The sequence below is a fragment of the Podarcis filfolensis genome (assembly GCF_964270895.1).
Source record: "Podarcis filfolensis genome assembly, chromosome: 14".
NCBI lineage: Eukaryota > Metazoa > Chordata > Lepidosauria > Squamata > Lacertidae > Podarcis > Podarcis filfolensis.
Window position 1 is genome coordinate 34629881 of NC_139616.1, and position 16888 is coordinate 34646768.

Here is a 16888-nt window from a genome sequence, read left to right on the forward strand (position 1 = left end):
GGAATTGCCTGAACCCTTATATCCTGACTTGAGCACTGAGATCAGCTTCAGGAGAATCGTTGGTCATTCCCCAAGTTGCCAAGGCTCACTTTGATAACAACAGGAAATGGAGCCTTTAGAGTCAATTGAGTGTTCTTGGGAGGCCATGTTTATTCCTGGCGTTTCCAGCTGCCCTTTCCTAGCTGATGGTATCTCTCTCTCTACCTGCAGGTGGGGCTTCCTGAGGACATGGTGAAGCGCTGTGTGCAGCAGCTTGGCCTGGCCTTAGATTACATGCACAGCAAAAACTTAGTCCACCGGGACATCAAGCCGGAAAACGTCCTTCTCTTCGACCGCGACTGCCGGCGTGTCAAGCTGGCCGACTTTGGCATGACACGCAAAGTGGGGTGCCGGGTGAAGCGCATCAGTGGGACCATCCCGTACACGGCGCCCGAGGTGTGCCAGGCCGGCCGGGCCGAGGGCTTCACCGTGGACACCAGCATTGACGTGTGGGCTTTCGGGGTGCTCATCTTCTGCGTGCTGACGGGCAACTTCCCCTGGGAGGCGGCCTCAGCCTCAGACACCTTCTTTGAGGAGTTTGTGAGGTGGCAAAAGGGGCGCCTGGCGGGGCTGCCCTCCCAGTGGCGCCGCTTCACGGACAACGCGCTGCGGATGTTCCAGCGCTTGCTGGCCCTGGACCCAGAGAAGCGCTGCCCTGTGAAGGAGGTCTTCTTCTTCATCAAGTACGACCTGATGTCGGAGGTGCGGCGCCGGCCCTCCTACCGCTCCCGCAAGCACACCGGAGACAAGCTCTCCGCCGGCCCTCACCGCCACGAGACGCCCAGCACTTGCACCCCGACCCCCCTCAAGAGGACCATCCTGACAGAAGGCAGCGTCTCCCGGCTGTCTGCCTCAGAGTCTGGCCTCCCTTCCCCTGGGGCGGGAAGCAGGACTGATGGGCGGCAGGACAAAGGCAAAGGCCAGATGGTCCTGGCCACAGCCATTGAGATCTGCGTCTGACGAGGGCGTGGCAGGCCCCTCGGTGCCTCACGGCCTGCAGTTAAGATGTCAGCACTGCAATGCCCTCTCCTGCTCTGGGACAGGCTGCGTGCGAACGGAATCCATTTTGGGGACCGGGATCCATGTCTTTTGAAGCAAAAAAACAACAACAACGAAAAACAGGGGTGGTGGGGGAAGAGGATAGAAAATGTGGCTTTCCGTTTTCCTCAGTAATCCTAAGGATGTCCATGGTTGTCTGAGGCCACAGGAGAAGAAAGGCCTTCTCTCCTCATTCACTTGAAGACTGGGAGCTGAGGGCTGGATTAAGGGACTGCTGAGTTGGTGGCAGGAGAAGACGGAGCCCATAGCGCCTCAAGGATGAACATCTGAGGGAATCGGGACTTTGTCTCTGAAGGGAGGGGAGGGAAACCCAGTTGGCTGGTGGCTTTCTCTTTTTGCCCATCAGGAGTAGTGTTGAGATGCTTTCTGAGTGGGGATCCTTGCGATGAAAATAATAATAATAATGGATTGGGTTGGGGTGGAGGGGCAGAAGTGGGGGCAGAAGAGCTCCATTGATCTGGCAAGCAGTTTCTTTCTGGGCCTGCTGGGATAGAGTTGGTGGTAAGCAAAGAGGCTGGGGCTGGTTATTTAAGTCATCTGGAGCCTCTTTGCTGGGCATCAACTGGCTTACAGCGCCCCTATGCCTGGTTGCCAGGGGGTGAAGTCAGAACAGACTCCCAGAAAAAGAGGCTGGTGAGCTCAGTGTGCTGGGGGAAGGCTGTCTGTTGAATTGGCACTTATACTGGATCCAGCTTCCAATTCCAATAGCAAGGGGGGGGGGGACAGGGATCCCAGCTGAGACCGACACGTAGCACAGCTAATATATCACTTCCTGAGGAAGTGGCGGGGAGAGTCGTTTTTATTTCTGACTGGCGCTAACCCCTCAGGTGTGAGCAAAGGGCAGAGTCAGGGCAATCCGGGGACCACAGAGATATCACAGTGATGCCATTGGTGCCACTGATGTAGCAAGTGTTTCCTGTGTCAACGTGTGTGTGTGTGGCTGTATGTAAATGTGTCTCTACAGTCTGGATGTTCGGGTCAGTCGTTCACTGTTGGCCACGTGGCCACCGCCCCTGAGGAAAAGGCTTGGGTGCTTGGGCCGAATGATGGGGAGGACAAAGGGGAAGCCATTTTGTGTGGCCACCGCCCGCCTGTGATCACAACCAGGCATGCGCACTGCAAGAGGTGCGCGTGTGAGGGGAAGGGCGCTCTGTGTGGGAGCACAAGCTTCTTCCTGCAGCGCACTGGGAGTTCACAGCTCAGATAGGGCTCTCTAGTTCAGGGGTGGGCAATCTTTTTCCTTGTCAAGAACTGCATTCCTTCTATTGAGGTGGGGGGACACACCTTGAAAGTGGGTGGAACAGGAGTCAAAATCAGGCAGGGCCAGGCCAAAGGTGAATATGGCTACCCCATCTTTCTTTCTACCATCCCCTTTTCCCTCTCTTTCTGTTGCTCCCTGTCTTTCTTTTTTCAGTCACCTCCTTTTTATCTCTCTGCCACCTTTTCTTTCTTCTGCTCTCTTTTCTCTCTTTTTACCACCCTCTTCCTCTCTTCTGCCCCCTTTGCTCTCTCATTTCCTCTCTCTTTCTGTCATCATCTTACACCTCCACCCTTCACCCACGTGAAATTAGGCCAAGATTCCCATGTGGCCCCAAGGCCACAACTTGCCCACCCCTGGTCTTGTTGAACACCAGTCCAATAAGGAGCAATTGGGCAGAAAGTTTCAGGGTATGTAGGGTATACCCCTCGGGAACTGTAAGACTGGGTGGCTTCATAAGAATGTATTGAGCATCAAAGAAGCTCTTGAACTGAGGCCTGCTAAACTCTTTTATGGTTTTCTAACTGGCCTAGCTTTTATATAAAGAGAAGAATCCTATATAAAACCTGAGTTGGAACAACGGCTTAGGATTCTAGTATGCTGAAAAACATGGACATCTAAACATTACAGGAGCCAGGACTAGAGCCCATCCTAGAGGGAGCAATGCCCTGTGCCTAATGGAGACCCTCAGATGACACCAAGGGCTGCCAGTTCATACTGCCCATCTCTCTGGGCTGACTTTATAATCAGGATTCTGGTACAGATATATTCTTTGGGACAGGGTAGGGTGTGGGGAAGAAAAGTAGGGAGGGGTTTTTTGGGGGGGTCATCGCAGTATGACTGGAGTGTAGACTGTGCTAAAACAACATTGCCCATGGCAAAATGTCCCCATAACCCATTGGTTGCAATTGGGTAGGGAAATCAGTTGAGAATGAAGACCAAAGGCCGTGCCTGTGCGTTGTGGCAAGTCAGAGGGGAATGGATCTGCTTTCAATTCAACTAGGGCTTAGGAGGCAAACGGCAAGGATTTTTGACCTTTCCACAACGGGGCTCCTAGCGACGAGACGCCCTCCCTTTCACCAAGGGCTTAGACCAACACTGACCTCCCTTTGCTGTCGACTTGAACCCCTTGAGCTGTGGAGAGGCCTTGCTCCCGGAAGTCACGGTAGTCACCCCTTGGTGCTGTTCCTTTGGGGAGGGTCAACTCTGTAGAGGAAGGCAGGCCTTTTGCAGTGTCTCTCTGATAAAGCCAAGTCTGTTGTTGCGTCTCCTTCCTTCGTCCCCATCCGCTTGCCTCGCCTCCCATTTCCCAACCTAGGTGAGAATGGCCCTGGGCAGAGCAGCTCAGCTCAGCCCTTCGCTTCCTGTGGGGTCGTACACACTCATCTCTCCTCCGAGCCAGACTGCGGGCCTGCCGGGTGTGTCTTGTGTGTGTCTCAACCTCCCCAGGGTTCCATCCTTTCCACACAAAGGGCTAAAACGCTATTTCCGAAGCAACAAGCAGTTTACAAAATCTCAAAAGTGGCTGCCCGCCACCACTTCCCCACCCCTTCCCAACTTGAGGGGGCACTGCCCAGCAGCTGGTATTTAACCAGATTGTGTGTGTGTGTGCGTGTGTGTGCATTTGTGTGTGAAAAAGGCAAGGGTGCACTTTCTGTGTCATCAGTGCCGGCTGGCGACTCCCATTCGTCCCACAACCCCAGTTGTCTGTAAGCTCCGGATAACACAGCAGCCTGAGGTGACCAAGCGTAACCTTACCGTGGCTCCACCCTCTTAGCCCAGACCTTGACCAGGGTTGTGGGAGGGTGGAAGAGCGTGTATGTGAGAGACACCACTTTAACTGCCTTTACCGCTGCCTCCTTTCAGGCAAGCTCTGCGTGTTGGGGGTGCACCAGGCGATTCCTGACCTCCTTCGGTGTGACCTGGCACACCCCGCCACTCCTCTCTTCGCCAATTCGTAGTCCCCGCTTGTTAATCCGTATGTCTTGACTTCCCGAGTGGGCGCAGCTGTTTCCCCTCCCTTCCTCCTTGGCGTCACTGCCGCCATCTTGTCTCTGTGTGGGGTGGCAGCCGAGGCTAGACTTTTTTTAGAAATAGGCATTGCACAGAATTTTTAGATATTAGCCGCAACGTCTCCTTTTTGCCTTAGGTTCCAATTGTCCTTGATCTTTTGTGCAATAATGTAGATAAGGATTAAGAACACCATATAGACCTTGTTTTGGTTTATTTTTATTTTTCGAATTGTTTTGAGGGGGGGGGAATTGAGGGGGAAGGTTGGGGATGTTGGGAATGGGGTCTGTTGGGCGCGCGTGAGTGTGACATGTTTTCCATTATCCTTGTTCTTGGTCTTTGTTTTCCCTTCTGTTGCCCGTCCACTTTTGGACTTGTTCCCCTCACCATATAAGAGGTTTTCCCCTCCCCGTGTCAAACATGCATTACCTCAGTTTCTGTCGCAATTGAGAAGGAAAGCTTTCTTTCTTTTAATTTAAAACAAAAACATTACAATGGTAATAATTTTTTGGAAAGCAAACAAAAAAAACCTCATGTGGAAGATGGGTGTGTTATGGAAAATACTATGTTTTTTATTTTTTAAAAGAAGAAAACACATTTAAGATAATGGTGATTTCCTGTTGTAGCATTGAGGCAGTGAAACTTCCCCAAATGTGTGATTCTGATGAGGCTCCTTCAGTTCTAGAGAAAAGGCTTTTCCCCCAAAAGGAAGATACCAAAATCATATGGGGGAGCGGCATTTAGCATTTGGTTGTTGCTCTTCATAAGAAAAGGGACCCTATTCCAGAGAGCTGTTGGATTGGTTCCTACATTGCTTCAAGCTATAGTCAAGCTTTGCTATGGTTGAAAGGCGACTGTACAGCCACTTCTTGCTGCTGCTGGGGAAGGGAAGAAATTTGATCAGTTTGCATTTAGACGTGAACTTGCTTAATTCGGTTTCTGAAATAATATGTAAACGGAAACACATCCGTTCTTCAAAATTCACACCTCTCCCAATTGTGCTCTGTTGTTCTCCAGCCAAGTAATGTGTGTGGATAATGCATATAGCAGGCCAATGTGTGCATATAAATGCATGTACTAGTGTAAAGAACATGCAAAAATGCATTGCAGTACGATGGCGATTTATGCCAGGGTTCAGTTCCAAGGGTACAACCAACCCATAGCTGGAGGGAGAGAGAGATAAACAAGTATGAGGCAGCCTAGAAGCTCTTTTTGTGCCAAGAAACCCCAAGCAGATCTGGCCTCCCAAAAGGTTTTAAGCTCTCTGTCTTGTTGAGGCAAGAGACGTTCAGCACATTGACTACAGGTGTGCTTCTGTGAGATCTCGCAGGAGTTGGGATGGCCTCACGAGAGCATCCCAGAGTTGATGTACTGAGCTGCCCCCCAAGCAAGGAGGAGAGCTTTAAAGCTCTTCCCATGCATAGCATCTCCACACAAAAAGAGCTTTTAAGTTATCCCCATTGCTTCGATTTAACTCATGCAATTTCAACCAGCCTCCCTTCATAGAACTGTAGAGTTGGAAGGGACCCCAAGGGTCATTTAGTCCAATCTCCTGTAATGTAGGAATCGCCCACAAGGGTTGAAATTGCACATGAGTTAGATGCTGGTAAGATGCGATTGTACTGTATAGTAAGCAAAATTGATTTGCAATAAAATAAAACGCATATCTTAGGCAGAATAGTACACACAAAACGTATGTGAGAAGAAATCTGCACTAAAGTGCCAATTAATTTTCACGAAGGCTTGAAAAATAAATTAATAAATTGTAAACGGATGTGGAAAACTGAACTTAAGACTGGGAAAAGGAGATAGCAAAAGAGAAACCAAAACTGACTGATTTCCCCATCCCTATCTGCTGCCACCCTACACAGAGCTAAGCCATGGTTTCGCTTAACCGTACATCCGAACCCAGGATCATGGTTTGTTTTGCTCAGTCAGATCATGAGGTGTAAGCCAAGAGCAAACTTTGGTTATAGTTCATGGCTTTTTTGTACAAAGACCAAGGTTCAGACATAACACTAAGCAAAAACCATGACTTAGGTCCAGCCGAGATGGCAGGAGCTAATGGTAGGGCCGGCCCAGCCTCTTTAATGTGCCCCATCTGCTTCCCACAATGCCACTCTTTACAATAATAATAATAATAATTTATTATTTATACCCCGCCCATCTGGCTGGGTCCCCCCAGCTACTCTGGGCGGCTTCCAACAAAACACTAAAATACAATAACCTATTAAACATTGAAAGCTTCCCTAAACCATGCCCAGACTCCACCCCTTCACCTTGCCTCATGGCCAGCCCTCCTCTGGGATGGGGTGATGGTAGCCCTTTTCAAGGACTATTCTGTTGTTTGGAAAAACCACACCTTTGGGGAAGCTTCACTGCCTTACGTGGTTGTGTTTGTGACTTAGCATTGTGAACTGGTCGGATGTGTAAGCGCCGTTCTTATAGTGTACTCCTGCAAAGGAGAGGGAAGGGGTGTTGCCAAGCCACCATCAAGGTTATGTGCCAACGTGGGGCGTACATATTCTCTCTCTCTCACACACACACACCCCGGATAGGCAACTTCTTCCACTCCTTCCCAGAGGAGAAAGAGAAAAGATTTTAAAAATGGAGCAAAGAAACATTCACCATCACACACACACACGCAACAGCGCGGAACAAACGTTTGTAAATATTCTGGAATTCTCTTGACTTGTGAAAAGGAGGTTTTTAAATGTTATTTAATTAATTCTATATTGCGGACAATTGCTATAAAATAAAAAGGGGGTAAAAACATGGACCTGTCTGTCTTCGTGCATGCAAGAGTGGGGAAAGATGGTGCCATGGGGGAGAAGGATTGGGCTGTTCTGTTCCCCAGCACTAATGCCAATGTGAATTGCTGTAGTTCAGTGACAGGGCATCTGCCCTGCATGCAAGGTCCCAAGGTCAATCCTAGGCATCTCCAGGTAGGGCTGGGAAAGAGCCTCCTCTGCAACCCAGGGTTGCTGCTGCCAGTCAGTGTAGACAATACTGAATTAGATGGATCTATGGTCTGGCTCCCTATGTTGGGAATGTCCTCTTTACTCACCCAGAACACCTGTTGAAGAGTAACATACGCAACAGCTTTGTTCAGGCAGGCTTAACACGGTAATTCAGTTGCAAACACATACTTAGGTCTAGCTTAGAAGGTAGTCTGAGCTTGGAGCTCGGATATCCAGATGTTCTCACATTGCTGGCAGAGTGGAAAGAGGAAGAGGGTGGGCCCAGGCAGGTAGGAGAATATATCATTATGCCCACCTCCTGTCAGGGCACAGTGGGAGTATCTCTCACATATTTAGCAACTTTACAGGAAAACACTGTGAGCTTCAGCTCCTATCATGCGCCTATCTAGCAAAACATGAATTGTTGGTTTGACTGCACTTTAAATGGGGTTGCCATATGTCCAGCCATATTGGAAGTCTAGATTTTTTTCTCAAAAATAGCTCAAAAGGCAGCAATTATTTTTTGAGATTTTGCAAAGAAAGCTCAACAACTTTGGGCAAAAGTGTCTGGATTTTCACTTTTTGACACATTCTGCTAGGTCATAGTTGTGACTCCTTGTGGTGTCCCCTAGGCGCCGAATGCGGCAGAACCAGTTGCGTTGCCCTAAATCCGCCTCTGGTTTAACAACCAATCCCTCTTCCTAGGGGATTCTGGGAGGGAAATAAGGGTCTCTTATAAACTCTCAGCAACCTTCACAAACTACAGCTCCCAGAATCCTTTGGGGAGGTGGACACACCGTGACTGTTAAAAGTGGCATCACAGGTATGTATGGTGTGAATATGGCCCAGGTCTGAAGCAAGTTCCCTGTCTACCGGTTTCAGCCTGACCGTTTACACAGCTGGAAGGAGAAGGCTGTTTTCCAGGTCAAAGGATGTTGGCTTCCAAGGAGCTTTGAGCATGCCTGGGGGTGTGGTGATGGGGGACTGCATTCCAGCATGAAGTGCTGCCCAGGGCCTGCACAGAGAGAGGGCTTTGATGTGCACTCTGTAAAGGCTGGATCCCGGGAGACTCAGCAACACAGACCCAGCAGGGGAGGGTGTGTGCCAGGCTTCCGACACGGCTCCTCATGAATATGCATGCCGTGTTTTCCTTGATCCATGCCTGGCCCTGCGACAGCTGAGCCAATTCTGCCGGGAGCACCGGGAGCTGCCAGAGGCCTCAGGCGACACTGCAGGCAAACACAGAGCGGAGACACAGCAAGACCGCCAGCCTGAACTAACACGGGAGACCGGGAGATGGGCTCACTGGAGCAATTGTGGATCATTGTTAAGGGGAGAGACTGCATGAATTCCCGGCCCAAGCATGATGGGAGGCATAGCTGTCAACGTTTCCCTTTTTTAAAGGGAAATTCCCTTATTCCGAATAGGATTCCTTGCAAGAAAAGGGAAAAGTTGACAGCTATGATGGGAGGAGCAGTACAAACTTGCAACATTGGCCTCCTCTCACATTTCCAAATCTCGTTCCATACACGTGGTCTTATCCTGGTTTGAATGTTACGCAAGCCCTGCAGAAAGGGCAAGGGAGAAGCAAACTCTCCGTGATCCCTGTTTGATTCAGGGATTAGGCCAAAAGGATCATAATGAATGGCAGGTAATAATGCTGGGTGCTCTCTGATCAAGAAGATGGAGAAGAAGGCAAGAGAGAGAGGAGAGAACAGCTTAGGATAAATCTGAATTGGAAAAGAGCTGTAGAAGGGGCAGCTCAGCTCCCCTGCATTTAGGGAACAAATTGGATCTTTACAGGTCAAAACCAGCACCTTGAATTGGGCCCAGAAACTGATTGGCAGCTTTGGATTGGTGTAATATGCTCAAATCGTCTTGCCCCAGTGAGCAACCTAGCCACCAAATTCTACACCAGCTGAAGTTTCTGGACCTCTTCAACGCTACAAATAACGCGTTGCAGTAATCTGACCTAGAGGTTACCAGAGCATAGATGACAGAAGTTAAGCTACCCTTGTCATAATAGGGTGCAGCTGAGTCACCAACCAAACCTGATGGAAGGCACTCTACGCCACTGAGGCCACCTGAGCCTCAATTGACAACAAAGGATGCAGAAGTCCCCCCAAGCTGCGTACCCGCTCCTTCAGAGGGAGGGCAACCCCATCAAGAGCAGGCAACCTCCCATCTACCTGATCTAGGGAACCACCCACTAACAGTGTCTCAGTCTTATCTGATTGAGCTTCAGTTTATTGGCTCCCATCCAGTCTGTTACCAAGGCAAGACACTGGTCCAGCACTTCCACTGCCTCGCCTGCAGATGTAAAGGAGAAGTAGAGCTGTGTGTCATCAGCATATTGCTGACAATGGACTCCAAAACTCCACATAACCCCACTCAGTGCTTTCATGTTAAGCGGCATAGGGGATAAAATCAGACCCTCAGGAGCCCACACCGAAGGTGCCATGGGGCTGAAGAGCATCGTCATCTGGAAATGTCCATCCAAGTAGGGTGGCACCAGGTGGACAGCTCACTAAGAACTTGGCAGGATTTCCCAACCCTGGGACCAACCCTTACCAGGATCTCCCTTGATCACAATTCATCATTTTAGCCACTATGCCACATTAGTTCCCCTCCAAGGTTTCTCTCATAAGAGCAGGAATTCCTAGGTGTGTTGTGGGAAAATCTCTTCTCAGTGTCATCTTTTTATATGGCTGAATCTGACAGCCTCTCTCTCTCTCTCTCTCTCTCTCTCTCTCTCTCTCTCTCTCTCTCTCTCTCATACACACACACACACACACACACACACACACACACCCCAGGGTCAAGAGATGGACACAGAATGCATTCCAGCCACGTCGCCAGGCTAATTTCAATTTCCTAGTAATTATGCAAATGAGCCTGGATTTAATTAAGGGCAGATTTCATTAAAGCCTTATTGGGAGACTGGAAGAGCTAAAGGAGAAAGCAAGAAAGAGCGAGGGACGCTGCTCAGCCCAGGGAGGAGGACTGGCAGCAGGTGCACAGAGCCCAATTAGAGCTCCACTTTAAAATCCACAGAGGTAGAGGAAATCTCTTGCGATGCCTCGCGAAGGCAGCAGGCAACGCGCGAGGCTGGCTTCCGATGAGAGCCTTAGATGCGCCTCTTTCGCCTCTCGCCCCTTTCAGGTGGCCTTTGTTCTCTCTCGCCCGCCCGCCACACACCCGCAGCTCTTCATTTATTCCTCTGACCTCATCTATTTCGGGGCTCCGAGTCTCTGATCCCATCTCGCTGCTCTTCCCTTCCTCTCGCCCTGCGCAGCTCTGGCTGGGAGCGATAACAGCACCGCTTTCATGCGGCAGAATCAATGGGCCTCTGTCTTCCGGTCACGGTCGCATCTGCAGAGAGGCAACCTTTGGCCACGGCCTGCTGGTCATTTCATCATCTCCGACATCCATCAGCTTCTCCAAACCATGCAGGAGCCACTGTGGGGATTTGCTCTGCTCAAAGGGAGGCAACTTTTGCTGGAATCAGAAACTCAGTTTTGGATTTTTATATACAACAGCGGGGGGGTGGGAGAGCACCTAATCTGTCCAGGACAGATCCTTATCTCCCCTACTATTTGAGGCTGGCGCTGCCCACCCGTCACACACCTGATTTTTTAAATTAAAAAGTATTTATGAAAGCAAGAACATACACTTCGATAACACATAGGAACAGCAACCTAAGAAAAGCAACGGAACTAAATGTCAACTAAAATTAGACAAGTACAAATTTGGCTTGTTTCATTCAGATTCCCTGGGAGAAAAATTGTTGTTTTCATTTTGGAGGGTAGTAACATTTCTAAAGGGGACGCAGGTGGCACTGTGGGTTAAACCACAGAGCCTAGGACTTGCTGATCAGAAGGTCGGCGGTTCGAATCCCCGCGACAGGGTGAGCTCCTGTTGTTTGGTCCCAGCTCCTGCCAACCTAGCAGTTCAAAAGCATGTCAAAGTGCAAGTAGATAAATAGGTACCGCTCTGGCAGGAAGGTAAACTGCGTTTCCGTGCGCTGCTCTGGTTCGCCAGAAGCGGCTTATTCATGCTGGCCACATGACCCAGAAGCTGTATGCCGGCTCCCTTGGCCAATAAAGCGAGATGAGCGCCGCAACCCCAGAGTCGGTCATGACTGGACCTAATGGTCAGGGGTCCCTTTACCTTTTAACATTTCTAAAAAGATTTGTTTTAGTTATAAATATCAAGATATTTTCTTCGAGGTCTTATGATAACCTCACTTAAAGCTGTACAGTTAGTAAGGATTCCATGAGTAACATATTTCACTGGATCACAGAATCATAGAGTTGTATAGCTGGAAAGGACCCTAATGGTCATGTAGCCCATTTGGCCAGAGGTTCTTTAGCTGTGATTCCTGCATTGCAGGGGCTTAGATTAAATGGCCCTTTGGGACACTCCCAACCATTCTATGACAATCATAGCATTGGAAGGGACCCTGAGGATCATCTAGTCCAACCCCCTGCAATGCAGGAATATGCAACTGTCCATTACAGGGGATCGAACCTGCAACCTTGGCATTCTCATCACCATGCTCTAATCAACTGAGCTATAAAATACAACTGTGTGCAGAATATATAAGTTATATATTATAACACACACACACGCAACAGCAGGAGCAATGCCCAAATAAATTCACAGTCATTAATACAATGGCAGCAGAAAATGAACACACACCTGACCTGTAGTCTGGAGCATAAATGTCGAAAATGACTTTATGGTGACTTTTGGCTGAGGCAGCTAAGATGAAGCCAGCTGCTGATCTTGACTGCGTCCTTGCCTGACCGATGAACAGTCAATTATTTAGAAGCCTGACCAAAGAGGCAGCCCCTCTGGAGACAGATGGAGAAAGTTAATTAGGCTGTGGGGCAGTGGGTGGGTGGGGAGAGCAAAGGAAGCGTTCTGATATTCTGCTTCAAGCACCAAGAGGAAGAAAGACAGAAGAAAGATTCTATCCAGATTGAGAACAGCTGTTGGGAGTAGGTTTCCGGAAGTAGACCAATCGGATAGGAACATGAGAATATAAGGACCTGTCTTATATGGAGTCGAACCATTGGCATCTCTAGTTAAATGGATCAGGTAGCAAGCAGAATAAAAGACCCTGGGAAGCCACAGCCAGATAGCATAGACATTACTGGGTTTACAGACCCTCTGTGTCCCTATTTTCCAAGAACAGTCCCTGATTAACAGAAGCTGTCCCGGTTTCTGATTTGATTCCAGAATGTCTCACTTTTCCTTAAAGGTAAAGGTAAAGGGACCCCTGACCATTAGGTCCAGTCGTGACTGACTCTGGGGTTGCGGTGCTCATCTCGCTTTATTGGCCGAGGGAGCTTCCAGGTCATGTGGCCAGCATGACTAAGCTGCTTCTGGCAAACCAGAGCAGCGCACGGAAATGTCGTTTACCTTCCCGCCGAAGCGGTACCTATTTATCTACTTGCACTTTGACGAGTTTTCGAACTGCTAGGTTGGCAGGAGCAGGGACCGAGCAATGGGAGCTCACCCCGTCGCGGGGATTTGAACCGCCAACCTTCTGATTGGCAAGTCCTAGGCTCAGTGGTTTAACCCACAGCACCACCTTAGGATGTCCCTATTTTCATCAGAGAAATGTTGGAGGGTATGGAGGTATGTGACCCCCCCTGAGCCAAGGAGATAAGTAACTAAACAACCTTTAGAAGACATCTGAAGTCGAATTACAACGTTTTAGCAGCGGAACAAAGGGAAATTAGACTACAACCTGGAAAGAACAATGGAGGGAGTTCTATTACAGTTTTATTAAAGACTGAAGTTAAAGTTTTGAAAAATAATGATAATAATAATAATTTTGATTTTCAAAAAAATTTATTTTTAATTTTAAAAAGAAATAGCCAGCAAGGAGTTGGGGAAAAGTTGTGATTTATGGCCTTAAGAATTCCAGGCAGACACTAGGGGATGATGGTCAGGGGGAAATTAAACCGGAGACAGGGGGGGGAGAACTAAAACTCCAAAGGCTTGCCAACTTTGTTATTTTTTGCTGAATTGGTCTATTATTTATTATATTTTTTTTTTATTCTCTACCTTTTCTGTTTCTATTATCTGGGGTGCTTCTTTTATTAAAAAATGGAAATTGTGGAATGACATGGGGTGGGTCTTGGGGAAAGAACACTGGGTTTTTTTCTTTTTTTTTTTTTTATTATTATTAAGGGTAAAACAAATTAAGTTTCAATTTGAATGGGGAACTTGTTTGGCCAACAATATGAAAGGGGAATATGGTAGGGGTGGGGGAAGGGGGGAGTCCCGTAAAGTGATATTTTTTGTATTTTTGAAAAATTTTAATAAATATTATTTAAAAAAAAAAATAGAAGACATCTGAAGGCAGCCCTGTATGGGAAAGTTTTTTTTTTATTGTTTAATGTTTTATTATGGTTTTATATATGTTGGAAGCCACCCAGAGTGGCTGGGGCAACCCAGTCAGATGGATGGAGCAGCAGCAGCAACAACAACACTACTATGGAATAGGGCGTCCTATTTCACTGGAGAAATGTTGGAGGGTCTGGGTTTAGATCAGGGCTGGGACTACAACTCCCATCATCCCTGACCTTTGGCTATGTTGGCTGAGGCTGATGGAAGCTGGAGTCCAGAGGGCCACTGGTTCCTCATCCCTTGTTTAGATGGGCAAAAAGCAAAGGCCCCAACCTGTGAGAGAGATTGTGAGGCATCTGATCAAGACTTGTATTTTAAAATGAGCTTATATATATATATATATATATATATATATTTGCAGATGCTTGTGTGTTTTTAATGCCAGGCAGAAGACCAGCTGTCTAAAAGACTTTTGGCAGATGTTTATCCTCCTGGACAAGGGCCCCCTGATTTATAACAGGAGCCAAAATTCTCAAAGTTGTAAAAAGGGAATTACAGGCTGAGAGCAAAGGTTACTAGGTTACTGACCCTACAGAATACAATCAAGCTGCAAAAGCACTAATTAAGAGTTGGTAAATAGTAGGATTCATTGTTTAACAAAATATAATACCATGTGTCTCCCATTAGAGACTTGAGCCACAGGTTAAAGGGCAAGAGCTAATGGGAAAAGCAACTGGCCAGGAAAGGGGGTTGTAAACTGAAGAAGTTTTTACTTAGAAAAGGCCTTTGCTTCTAAAAAATCTATATATGTTATGTATGAAATATATTGGCTTAAACGTAATTATGCAAAGGATTTAGAAAGTAAGAAATGTTAGATTCTTATGTTAGATTCTTATTTCATAGAATCATAGAGTTGGAAGAGACCACAAGGGCCATCGAGTCCAACCCCCTGCCAAGCAGGAAACACCATCAGAGCACTCCTGACATATGGTTGTCAAGCCTCTGCTTAAAGACCTCCAAAGAAGGAGATCTTTCATTGATGGTGTGTGAGAATGTGAACCCAAGATCTCTGACCTCTGTTTAAGATAAAAATTTTAAACCATTAGCCATCTGTTTTGGAGGGCAAAAGGGCAAGAAGGGCAAGAGGTGATCTGGTAATTAAGGTGCCTTGTTGAGGCAAATGTAAGATATATGGCTACTTGTTTGCCATTTATAGATAGAAGGAAATATAGCTCTTTGTCTCCCATAAAAGGTAATAGGAAATGGGTGTATCTTTTATGATTGGTTCTAGCAAACAGCCAATAGGAATTTCAACCAGGCTGATTGGACAGAGGCAGCCAAAGGAGGAGCAAGGGGGCTGGGCTGAGGAAATATAAGTGCTGACCATCAGGGCTGGAGTGGGCAGAGCTTTGGTAACCATATACCACTGTGTCTCTCATTTATTTGTCTGACAAATAAATTATTATTTTAATTTCTTTATTGCTGCGTTGAATATTTCATTCCAGCTAAGCGTTAACCACAAGCAGGGTGCTACAATTGGGGAGGGGCAATATCATGCAGGCGACATCAAAACATCAGGAGTCAGATGTGGCAACAGAGCTCCTTCAATGGTTGGCAGCTTCTTTCTGGTACTAAGCCACCTCCTCAGTCTCCTCCTCCTGCTGCTGCTGCCACTGGCTGGGCCTGCTTCCCCGTCTTTCCCTTCCATGGGAGGAAGAGAAGGAGGAGAAGGAGCCGGCCACTGAAGCCAAGCCATGCTTGGCTGTGCATTTGGTGTGCTCTGCCCCTTGATTCTTTTGAGCATGGGGGGTCCCACCCCAAAAAAAATTGGGGGGAGGAAAGAGCTGGGCCTCTGAGAGTTGGCGCCTATGGCAGAGCCTCCATTGGAAGAAAGGTACAGTGGTGCTTCGGGTTACAGGCGCTTCAGGTTACAGACTCCGCTAACCCAGAAATAGTACCTCAGGTTAAGAACTTTGCTTCAGGATGAGAACAGAAATCGTGCGGCGGCAGCGGGAGGCCCCATTAGCTAAAGTGGTTCCTCAGGTTAAGAACAGTTTCAGATTAAGAACGGACCTCCAGAACGAATTAAGTTCTTAACCCGAGGTACCACTGTACTATGGTGTTAACGGGGCCAGTGGGAAATGACAGCCATAGCTACATCCTGGGCTGGTTGTACTGCCAGAAGGCAGGCAGGTGTTGGCTGGCTGAGGGCAAACTGAGACGGGTGGTGTATTGCCCCATTTGCCCTTACAAACCAGTCTGTGGTTCGGACATGAAAAGTTTGGGAGCGTTTGAGTCAAGAAAGGGTTCTGAGGCTGGCACATTTCAGCCTTGCAAGGTGAGGGGAGAACTGAGATGTATTATCTTGCTGTAGTAGTGGAGTTCCTGCACTTCCTTGCCTCCCCGTCTCATCCCCCCCTCCCAGATCCAGAGTTGAAGCTGTCTGCCACTGATTCTGTGCAACAAGGCTCGCTGGCACCCTGCAGGCCTCTGCCAGTTGCCATGGCAACCGCAGCTGCTGGGGCTTGCTAAGGCTATGAAAGATTCACCACCGAAGAGCCTTTTTCCTAACAGAAAGGGGGGGAGGCTGAGATCACCTGCAGCCCGTAATTTGTGGCAGGGTGCAATAGCAAGGATTTTGCTTTGCTTTGCCATGACCTGACTCTGGAGACACGGCTTAGGTCAGTCAAGAAAACAATGCCATGCCCAGAGGACCTTTCCCTCACCATCCTTCCTGCACAGCTTGGGTTGTATCCCAGACAGTTCAAGTCACTTAGCAGTCTACTTGTTGTGCTGAGGAAATATTTTGTGACAGTGGGGTGCTGTTGCACAAAAGAATACACAAGTTGGTTCTGGTAGCATTGTTGCGCAACGGATTGCGCTGTTGTGCAACTGTTGCATTTTATTCCTTGGGTGCGCATTATTATTAACACTCGCCCGCCTGCTAGCTCAACACCCTTTGCTGTGTCTTAGAATCACAGAATTGTAGACTTGAAGGGACTCCAAGGGTCACACAGTCCAACGCAGGAATATAATGCAGGAGTTGCAGCTAAAGAATCTCTGGCAGATGGCCACCAAACCTCTTTTTAAAAGTCTGCAATGGAGGAGAGTCTGTCACTTTCCGAGGGAATTCGTTCCACTGTCCGGCAGCCCTTACAGTCAGAATTGTGGGAGCTGCTTTCATTCCACCAAGAACACA

General features: G+C 48.1%; 1 protein-coding gene across 2 annotated transcripts in view; it reads left to right on the forward strand.

The window, feature by feature from the left end:
* Positions 1–7141, forward strand: part of SBK1 (SH3 domain binding kinase 1) — a 74924-nt gene extending 67783 nt beyond the window's left edge. For both annotated transcript variants that reach the window (XM_083585314.1, XM_083585315.1), the window contains exon 4: positions 211–7141. In XM_083585314.1, coding sequence (XP_083441440.1) covers positions 211–999 — 789 coding nt within the window. In that variant the 3' untranslated portion in view covers positions 1000–7141. The remainder of the gene's footprint in view (positions 1–210) is intronic.
* Positions 7142–16888: the final 9747 nt, after the last annotated feature.